This window comes from Oculina patagonica, chromosome 2 (assembly GCF_052425735.1).
Source record: "Oculina patagonica isolate OP01 chromosome 2, crgOcupat, whole genome shotgun sequence".
NCBI lineage: Eukaryota > Metazoa > Cnidaria > Anthozoa > Scleractinia > Oculinidae > Oculina > Oculina patagonica.
In genome coordinates this window covers 35,435,315-35,446,234 of record NC_135759.1, presented here as the reverse complement: position 1 = coordinate 35,446,234, position 10,920 = coordinate 35,435,315, and the positions used below count along the sequence as shown (strand labels likewise).

The window sequence follows — 10,920 nt, the reverse complement described above, 5'->3', positions numbered from 1 at the left end:
AAAGCACGAGGTGTGAAATACAAGAAACTCGTTATTTGTTTATTTCATCGGCGTGATCCTCGCGTGGTGTGATCTGTAAATTTCCGTCGTTTTTCGCCTTTTAGTATAATCAAACCAACCTGAAGATAATAAATGATAGCCGAAGTTGTGTTTGCAATTTAAGCAATTTTTCAAAATTGTAAAGAGACATGAGAAAAAACATTGGGGATCAGCCAACGGGTTTTGAACCAGTGGCCTCCGTACTACCTGTGTGGTGTTCACAAACTGAGTTATGAAATCAGCCGCACGTTATATAGCAACTCAGTGTAGGCTTACATTTCTCAAAAGTCCCCAAACCCTGTTTGGACCCGAAAAGAGACCAGTAAAACCCTGCCTCCTCCACAGGCTTTTCCATGGCCGATTCAGCGCGGATTGTGATAGACAGTCGCAAGTGGGAGGATTGGGAGCGAGCGCGAAGCGCGAGTGGTATTAACTAGCATTTCCCCCAACGATCGCGAGCAACTGGGGACGAGGCAGAGTAAAACCCTCAGAAACGTTTTTTCCTGTTTTTCAAAACGTTTGATAATTTTGATCTCGAAAATTCACGTCATTTTTTCCCAATAATTAAAAGGGAGCTCGCCTCAGCTCCCGAGAAGGTTTTTCGTGACTTTTTTGTCCCCATAAGATGGCATTCTCTGAAATATTTGCAAAAAATACTTTGCCAAGGCCTGATGAGAAAAAGAAGAAAAGTGACGTTTGTACTAAAAACATAGGTGAATTGATAAATATTGAAACAAACTTGGGTGCGGCAAAAGGGAACTCTCACTTAGCGGTTTAATAAGCTACTTGATAGCCAACTTCACCGAAAATTGCTTTCAGAAACTGTCAAAATTCATTCAGTGTATGTACAGTACTTCACGTTCACCACAATGTTGAGTGACAACGATAGCGAAGACTTCAACCGAAAATAACTCTATTCAACAAAACCTCCAGACTCAAAAACAAGATGCCTTGCAAATTACAAGCCGTAACGGGTAAATCAGTGTCGAATAAAAAACGTTACTGGAACTGTGCAAATCGCTAGAGAAAAAAAGTTTGCTGGAGATTCATCAAAAAGAAAAAATATTAAGAAAAATATAAGAAAATATTAAGAGATAATAGGGCGCTTTGAGAAACGTTTTTCGGAACTTCAAAAATGCGCTTAAAAAGAGCCCTGAAAGATTTCGGGAATTTTGAGAATAAGAAGCTACGTAAAAAATGACGTCGAAATAAATGTTGTGTTTCTCTTGAACGTTTGTTCATAACACACCTTTTCTGTGCCGCATTGTAAAAGCCCGGTCAACTTTTTTACTTGAACTTCGCATTTCTAGAATTTAAAATTGGAATAAAAACACACCGGGAAGAGTTTACATAGGAACTATGTACAATTTATAAGCCTTTTTTTTAAATGAAATAGGTTATCAGGCACAAAAAGTGTATGTGTACCTTAAACTACCATCATTCTCCAACTCGTTCAAACATTAATTTTATTCTCATACAGTGGCTGTACAATGTGAAAACCACGTTTTTTTTTCCACTGTCTGTAAAATTGTTTTTTAGTTTTAACCTGTTCCTGGCAAAACAAAACATGACCATTTTGCTTAAGATCACTTGTCAACTTGTGGTGTTATAAATATGTACAATTTTTGGTATATACCAGTGATTGAAATACCTAAGGCACTCGACTGGTTCCCTTTCGAATAGTAAAGTATCCCTAAGTTTTGACAAAACGCCACCTGTTTGCCCGGAAATGGAATCTGAGCCTTAAAAATCCAGAAAATGTACATGGAATGCTTAGTCGAACATGAACAATGATATTTATAATCGCACAAATGACGTACTCCTCGGCAACGTACTCGAGCTCCTTGGCAAACAAATCGTGACATCATTGTCATTCTTACGGTAAAACGCTAATATATGTATTCCGATGTGAAATACTAAACTTTACTGACCCTCATTCTCACAGAAGGACTTTTGTCTAAAACCTACGGACTTTAAGGACTTGATAGTTCAAAGAAACTGGCCTTTCGTATATAGCTTAATCCTTTTAGGTAACCACCCTTTTATACTTTTTTCTCAGTCAATAGCTTTTTTAAAGTCCTCGACTACTTCGACTACTGTTCTATGATATCAATAAGGAAGAAAAGTGAGTCGAAAATTGACAATACGTTGGACTTAAAAATGTAAAGAAACAACAGCATTTAAAGTTCAGGACGTTAAATTTAAACTGGATGAATCTATCAATAATAAAATACAACGTAAGTCATTAAGTTTTACTCGTGAAGTTTACCGATAACGCCTCAAACTTGGTTAAAGGGTTAAACCCAACTGTAACATATTACTACTTAATGTCGACTATGTCCAATTCCAATTTCTTGTTTGTAGACGTGGATGAACAGCGTTATTTAGAAAACTTCGGTTCGGTCAGGTCTATGAACCAAGAAGCTTATAAAATGTTTAGTTGGTTTCGTCAATATCCGTGTCGTCATTATCATCATCGTCATCATCCCCTTCATCGTCAGCATCATCATCGTCAAAATCATCAACTTGTTCCGTGGAAGATTTCTTGGCTGATTGTCCCGTTATGCTTTTGTGGCGTATCATGGACCGACAGCAGAATGAATTGCACGCGGGAGCGCACATTGACGGGCAGGACATCGGGCACTGGGGAGGAGGCACTGGTGCAGGGGGAGGAACAGGCGCTGGTATGGTCGCTGGGCAAATTGATGGATAGGCAAGAGTTGGTGACATGGGGCATGTTGCCATCCCGCAGGGAGAGGGGCAGGGGTACGTGGAAACAGCGGCGCAAGCTGGTGGGTAGCATTCTGAAAAAGAAATATTTTAAAAATTTGCAGAGGTTTCACTCAGTACTGTTCCAAGCAAACTTAGATTAGAAAATCCACAGTCGCTGATGTAATGATTTCGTCAATCACTTTTGCTAAAAGCAGTAGTCTCGCGGTGAACTAGTTTATTCAATTTATAAATAGTATAACGATAGTGAACGAAGTCGAGATTTCTAAGACGTTTTCTTTGATGGAATCGAAGTTGAAGTTCAAAGAAGAGCTTCGAGAAATGAAAAGCGTGCAAAAGTAAAATATTATTGCTTTTTTTGTAGCAGCGAGTTGAGATTTTGTCGTAGTTTGAAGATTACGAGAATGCTGCATGGGTTGTTGGAGAGTGCACTGGCCAAAACTTTGGTAAATTCTCGTTATTTTTTAATGGCTGGAAAATCTTCCAAAAGCTGATTAAAACGATACTCATACCTGCTTTAATGATATTGCTGGCTCCAAGACCAGCAACAAGTTTTTTCAAGTGTTGTCCCTGGCAAGTGAATTGCAGCATTAGGAACACTGTCGACGAGCTGCAAAGTAATGGAAATGATTTAACCACAAACAAAGCAAACAAACGAAAAAATTGGGAGAGTAAAAGAAAACATATATAATCATCGAGTTACATAATGGTTACATGTCGTTTAAAGGGGCTAGGTCACGGTATTTTGGGTAATTCTATTTATTTTCGTTAATTAAGAGCTCTTAACTTCAAATTGGCAGAGCAAAAGTTATTTGTTGGCAAAATCACGGCCACATAACAAATAAGGATGATTTCGAGCATTGTAAATAATACCTTCATACAGTTGAGATAAACTTGAAAAAAGTCCGGCCGACGTTTTTAAAGTTTACCCGAACGCAATCCGTTTAAATCTCCTCGAATTGTGCCTATCCATGCCCCTTTTTGGCATTTCTGTGTTTGTTTTGAGTTCTTCTACAGTTTTAAGTCATTATTGTGATATTTCAGTTAATTCTATGACCAGTTGGCCAGTGCCGAAATTGCATAAAATTGCGTGGGTGACATAGCCCCTTTAAGCATACCTGGCATTTACAGTCCTCAAACAGGTCAGGCATGTGTATCCCTTGTAAATGCTCTTCACCTAAAAATAAGAATTAGCAAAATTAATAATTTACGCAGGTTTATTAAAGGTTTAGGACATACATCAGCAATACGGAGCTCTGTGATTGGTTGTCTAGTTGATTGCAATGTGACGATATGTACCTGTGTCAAGTTATTTTTTTAACTCCCCCTCGTGTATAACACCACACTTTATGTCGATATCTCTTTGATTAGTTTAAAACAGTTACCATGTACTTACTTTGTTAATTTTCCAAGAGTTTGTAAGTTTGTAAAATATGTCTAGTCGTGTGTCTACCTAGACACTAGCTTGGAAAATGGACGAGTTACGTCTTCGGTAAATCTTACGATTGATGAAGTTGCTCTCGTAATTTTTCACCCCTAATCAACCGCAAAGGCTAAGCCTCGAACCAAGTATCCCATACTTTCCGGAGCTTATCCCGGTTTTGGTAGTATTAAGTGGTTATGAGTATTCCACCCTGGATGGGATGCTAGTCCATCGCAGGATTACTCCCAACAGTAAATTCGTCAGTACCCATTTATACACCCAGGTGGAGAGAGGCACGATGACAGCAAAGTGCCTTGCCCAGGAACACAACACACTGACCCCGGCCAGGTTTCGAACCCGGACCGTTTAATCTGGAGTTCAGTGCACCAAATAACCATTAGGTCACCGCGCCTTCCTAATCAACGGCCAAGGCTAGAAAGATACTTTTATTTAGAGTTTTTGCTTACTTTTGCCTCTACAGCTGATTGCCCCGTGGTTGTAGAGGGCGTGGTAGGTGTTGCTGCTGTGGGACCTGTTGACTTGCCAGCCGCAGCAGTAGGTTTCTTGGACGGGGTGGGGATAGCTGGTTTACTTGTGCTAGCGCCAGGAGAGGCTTTTATGGCAACCAGGTAATTCTGACCTGATTACGGACGGGTATGATGAGTAAGGCTAAATAACAACTTGATTTCACAATTTAATTAATTTTTGCCCAATGTTATTACATTGGGCAAAGTTGCTACGTATAATTTTGTGCAAAAGTTTTAAAGAATCTGCTCTCTTTGAGTAGGAAGAGTATAGACCATTTTTTGAAATCAGAAAACTTAAAAAAGAAGCTTAAGGGCCCGTCTTTGACATCGATAGCACTTTCACGAGGAAGAGCTTGTCTAGGTAACATGTTAGTAAAACACAAATCAGTAGTAAATCAACCCTTGAAACATATGTGGCCCTTTTGCCCGGGCCAAACGAGGATGAGAGTTGATGAGAGTTGACTTTCGTGAGAGTTTTTGTCAACTCTCATCGACAATCATCAGCTCGGGCCAAAAGAGAACGAGAGTCCATCAAACTCTCATCGACTCGCATGATAAGTTTAAGCACGTTCAAAGTCAATGAGAGCGCATGAGAGTCGATGAGAGTGCATGAGAGTTCCATGCCAAACGACAGTGAGAGTTTGAACTCTCATCAACTCTCATCCTCGTTTGGCCCCGGCTTTAGACATCCTCCCGTGACGTCATGTTGCTTGGCAACTTTACTGACCAGAATCGCAGGTTCAACTAGTTTACAGTCATAAGATTTTAAATAGTGAACTGTGGCTTTAAAGTAGTAATAATTTTGAGTTTACAGTGGTTAAGTAAAATTAAAAAAAATGATAATAAGCAGAACACATCACATTACATACATGTAGGTGCGCATGTTACTTACAAGTCAGAGCGTTCAGTTTGGCAGCAGATCCAGGTTTAACAGGTTTTGTCGCACTTGTCGTTGCACCTGGTTTTGTTGTCGCTTTTGTAGTCGCCTTTGTTGTCGGTTTTTTGGTTGGAGTGGTGGGAAGACCTAAAATTGTCCCCAAAAATGTCAAAATCTTACAGAATAAGGGTCGGTGGTTTGCGTGTGGTGTTTAAAGATGTTATCAATCAAATTAAACAAAAGGGCTAAAGTGCATCCTGAAATGAGCGACTCATAAAAAAAATGTTAGACCTTTAAAGGAACTAAAATTACCAATGAATTCCTTCGACTCTGAGATTTTATTTTGAAAAGCCAAGTGACGGCGAAAATGTCTTCTCTTAGTGCCATACCCAAGTTGATCCAACTTTCTGACAAAGTGCCATACCCAAGTTGATCCAACTTTCTGACAAAATTTTTTTTTGCAGGGCATATCGCCTGCCACTCGTTTGTTTGTTTGCTTCAAACGAGGTACCCCGGACAATGGACTGCATGATCTTACCAAGCTTTCCGTGGCCCATTCTTTGCGGTTGTTCCAAATGTATACTTTGGATTACATGGCAAGTTACAACGTAACGGACCGCTCCTTAATTCTCTTGGTCTACAACCGAATGAATTTTTCAAAAATGGCAACTGGACTGCCTTCTCCGCCACTAGTCACCATTCTTGGAATTACCATTCCTCTGTGAAGCTTTCGACCGAAATGTTGGGTAAGCCAGTACCAGGCTGTAATTCGCAGGACATTCAAGGCAATGTCACCAAAGTGACCCTCTCTCCACAACATTTCTTCTTTTTCCCAGGCAAGTGCACTAATCGCGTCAGTACGCATTCCATTGCCTTCCTTGCAAAGGGTAATTTTTCCTCTCAATATTTGGTTAGACTTTGAAAATTGGCTTCCGCAAATGAAAGTAAGATACTTTGAAAATATCGGACGAGGGATGACGGCATAACTCCACGTTATTCTGGCATCCCCGTCTTTCTTATTCAGCTTGGTGAAGAAATCAACGAGAACATCATCAAGATATTTCGGAAAAAGGCTTTCGATATTTTGCAACTTTTTCTTTTCGTTAGCCCACTCCAAATACATTCGGAGGCAAGTTTATTTAGGTTGATTATTCGTATCTCTGTTTACTGCCGCTTCTTTTAAGGAGGGGCAATGCAGGACGAGAACAGGGGAGTCAAACATTTTAACTTATACTCACGTTCCAACTTGTAGACAAAATTAGAAGTAGCATCGCCGACACAGTCTTGGTTTTTACCGCACTTGACACCGGCAGAGTTCTTGCAATTCGTAGACGAGCCGGTTTTCGCGTAAGTTGCGGACACTTTACCAGAGTAACAATCGCCTATGAGTAAATTTATATATAAGGAAAAACAAATAAATTTTATTCCTTTTTTATTTAGGACGATATGCATGGTACATCATTAACCCCCAGTTTTAATCTCTATAGAATGGCTCTAAAACCTCGCGCCACCTACTCAACCATTCAGGTCCAAAACCATGCAATCGCGACCTGGTGCCACGCGTTTTTCCGCCCATGGCTTTAGTTACGTGCATTTCCTGCGAGTTTTCATAGCTTGAACACGAACTTGTGCTATGAAAGAGCAAAGCTCCACCCATGGACAGGATAAAATCGTCAATTTATCTAAATTATGTAAAAATCGAGCTCCCGAGAGGTCTGTATCATCTGTCAAGACAGTTGTAATGTCAACAGTTTTTTTACCGCAGATTTTTGTTTATTTTTTAAATGACACGAGCATTCCGGGTGGTACTCCCAATAGTGGACTAGACGGGGAGGCTCCGCGCGTCCGAAAGTGTTACCGGCTTTTTCAGGCTGTAGGTATATACAAGGGAAGGGATTTCACGAGTTGGAATATACAAAGGGTATTGAAAACTATCACTGAGGTATTTTCATTCAAGTAAAAATTTAAGAAAAGAGATGATGCAGTATAATTCATTTTAGTAGGTATTTAAAAGAGGTACCTTTTTTTCTATAGAAGGTACACGAAAAGATGAAAATGGTATATGAAAAGGTAAGGGTTTAGACCTCGGGATGGAGCTTCCTCCTGCACTCGGGACGAACATACGGTATCAGTACATGACTAGTTTTGCCATCTACGTTGTTGTGATTGTCCGCTTTGGGTTTGGTCTGGTACACTCAACTGAAAACCATTGTGCCCTTAAGTATTCGTTCAAAAATATCTACGTGAGTCAAAGTTACCTCTAGCTGGTGATCTCTTATATCCTAATCACCTAAATATCGAAAGAACACATAATTCGTTGACCGCTCTTGAAAATTTATACGGCCTAGTACTCACCTACGTTGTGCAATGAGAAAAATGAGAAGGATTTTGCTTTAGCCGCAGTTGCGCATCTCTTCAAAGCACCTACAATGTACGGTCCAAAGTTTTTGTAATCGACCTTTGTTTTCGAGTTGACTCCCTTGGTATCGCTGAAAAGTAGAGTTGGGATGTTCCGACTCTTGGGATTCTCTTTATAACAACCTACGATCTTTAATTTATGACCTGGAATACCTAAAACAAAAAAGAGAAAACCATCAAAATTTAGCAATGTCACGATATACATTGACATTTTTCCCATGCGCAAAACGGTTGGCGTTTGCCGTTGCCCATTTACAAGGCCACGACTCGAACGCGGACCTCTCGATCTGGAGTACAGGTTACAGTCGTTCAAACCGCTATTTATCTACAGGATAAATCGGATAAATCAGAAGGTTTTGTATAACGTTATCCCCTGGATAGCTTTTTATTCGGTGAATAGCGTTATCCACCATTTGAACAACTGGGCCCACTCAGGGTGCTAACCGCTTGGCCACCGCGCCTCCCTTATCAGTGCCTTGGTTGGGCTGGGGCACATGTACAATTTCACTTATCTTTATGGTGCAATTTCTGTTTCCATTTGAGTTTGAATTTTTTGCGCATTGAACTATCCAAACTAGCGACAGGAGGTAAATTCAAAATGATTTATTGCGTCTGTGTTTTGTTTTTTTTTTCAGGGCGTATACAGTTATTTTTTTATTTTTACTCTTTGACGCTATTTTCCGCACCACTAAGTGTTCTATTTAAAAAAATTAACCTGTTTTACATTTCTCTCAAAGGAATATACAATCGCGTACTCTATGACAATCTACAAATAGTATATCGTTGAAAAAATACTTTTACTTACTGACTGCGGAAAATTGACCTGAAATGTGCAAAAAAGGAGGTACAAAAAATGTTAGTGCATAGTGAACAAATTGGTGTAAAAAAATAATGGATTTAAACTTTATTTTTTGTGCTTATTTTATTTTGTTTTAAGTAATAAGGTCTCTGCGCAAAGGGTGATGCACCTTTAAGTTTCTTTTTGTCTCTGTTTCAAATTAAAGCTTAATGTTACTCAAACTAGCCGTCTAAGGTTTTTTTGCCAGACCAAATTTTGCAACACTGGCGAATAGGAGAAACAACAAACTTTGAGAGCATTTTTACCGGCGGACGTTTTTTCGATTATTCGCTACCAAAAGTTTTGTAGTGTCCACTACTGTCAGTTTATAACTTAAGTTTTAAAGATATCACCAGTAAAAAAGTAATCTGTACAGAAAAAAGATGCATGTTTCTTTAATCACTTCCAGATTATTAATTTTGTTTTCCTTGAATACAGTGTACTTACCGTTAGCGAAGTCTGTTCCTATAAAATAAAGGGTAAAAAACACTTGGTCAGGGTTAACCACCAGAGACAAATGTTGTAACCAATGAAAGATATTTAAAAATGACTACACTGAAAAACAATACGTACCTTTAAACAGGAAAACAGTGGTAACAGCTAAAACGCATGTTAACAAATGCCTCATGTTTGCGGTCCAAAATGTCCTAAATAAAGTAAAAGTAACAAAACTATTAACTGACAACAGAAAAAATAATTGCTCTAAAACAGATTCGCTTGATGGCTTTTCGTATTCTGCGCATGCGTCTCAGCTGGTTTATAATAATACACGACTCTCAGACTATCTACACGACAGATGATTACTTCGTAATCTGAAAACCGCGGAAAGTTGACGTGACGTTTCTATCTTGGCTTTTATTCTTGTATATAATTAATTCTGATTAAAGGTGGTCTGTACTAATCAATCTAAAGTACAGATTTAAGAATACAAGGGCAACAGACCTTAACTGCCGTTATAGTTTCCGCTCGAGAGGTTGTCAACAAAACAAATCTGACAAATCCCTTCTCTGTGATCAGTTACTTATTGGTTGTACCACAATTTAAGTAGCAAAAGAACTATGCATATGGTAGATATTTTTTAAGTGACACCCAGGAGTTATCTAAAAAAAAATCTTTTCCTACAAAGAAGCTGGTGATTTAACAATTTGTAAAATCTCTCGATGAAAATTTCAAAAACAGCATTTACAAAATAAGCGATGTTCCGACCCTTCCGCCCTTCAAGTGGTTTGCAGGTTATAGAGCAAAAGTTAACAAAAATGTTTTAAAAGAACTTACCTTTTGAACAAGAACACAATGGCTTCCTCGAATCTGTTCTTCTGATTAAATCTTATCTCACTCCAATGACTACTAGTTTGTTTAGAAAATTTTCTCGCCTGCACGCCATTTATGGAAATTGTTTCTCTTCTGAAGATAAGAAAAGAAAATGCAAGTACCGGCGCGTCTATTCAATGATTCATTGGTTTCTAAAATAAACTTATGATGAGGGCAAGATTTTAATGGTAAATAATATAATATAGGGATCGTAAATAATAACTACAAAAAGCAATGAGTAAATGGTGGTTTAATTCTTGTTTTGTATTGATAGAGTGGGTTTTTCAATGGACGTTTGCTTGTCCTAACAATACAGGTTTGTTGTTTTAAATCAATTCAACCTCCTGAGGTATTTTTTAAAACATCTCTGGTAACCTTGAATATTTTGTAAACTAAATATGAATGGCGCGTTTTGATACGACCACCGGCCTTGAAGACGTCAGCAACACGTGCTTTAGTACCAGGTCAGCGGTGTAGCGTCGCATTCGCCTAAAAAAATTGAAACAAAAAAATGGGCATAGCCTTAGTATAAATGGTCATGAATGGCCCTTCTTCTGAACACTATAGTATAGCCCCTTCTCTCTTCAGGATTCACTGAAATTGTTTCATTCACTGAATATTTTTTTCTTTTAACATTTACTTTTTATTAGCTCATTATACAAGATTAATTTGAAACGTTGTTTATTTCTAAGAGTGTGCTGAGTACAAATTGAAAAAGTTATTACCCATGAAGCAAGTAGGGAATAACAAGGTCAAT

At 38.7% G+C, this 10,920-nt stretch overlaps 1 protein-coding gene across 1 annotated transcript; it reads right to left on the bottom strand.

Annotated features, from left to right (window-relative positions):
- Positions 1-1,488: 1,488 nt before the first annotated feature.
- LOC144644414 (uncharacterized) lies at positions 1,489-10,611 on the bottom strand. The gene is made up of 11 exons (XM_078503892.1): positions 10,128-10,611; positions 9,426-9,499; positions 9,300-9,317; positions 8,820-8,837; positions 7,952-8,167; positions 6,835-6,978; positions 5,612-5,743; positions 4,660-4,832; positions 3,888-3,946; positions 3,282-3,379; positions 1,489-2,843 (listed from the first exon to the last, which is right to left on the bottom strand). Exons 2-11 carry the CDS (start codon positions 9,478-9,480, stop codon positions 2,476-2,478), a joined length of 1,281 nt encoding a protein of 426 aa, XP_078360018.1. The 5' UTR covers positions 9,481-9,499; positions 10,128-10,611; the 3' UTR covers positions 1,489-2,475.
- Positions 10,612-10,920: the final 309 nt, after the last annotated feature.

Bases quoted from the DNA above. Each gene is read 5' to 3' on its own strand.
- LOC144644414 (XM_078503892.1), bottom strand. From the start codon at position 9,480: ATGAGGCATTTGTTAACATGCGTTTTAGCTGTTACCACTGTTTTCCTG. The intron at 6,979-7,951 runs GTGAGTACTAGG...ATTTACTCATAG, and splicing joins TTTCTCATTGCACAACGTAG to GCGATTGTTACTCTGGTAAA. The intron at 3,380-3,887 runs GTATGCTTAAAG...ATTACTTTGCAG, and splicing joins TTGAGGACTGTAAATGCCAG to CTCGTCGACAGTGTTCCTAA.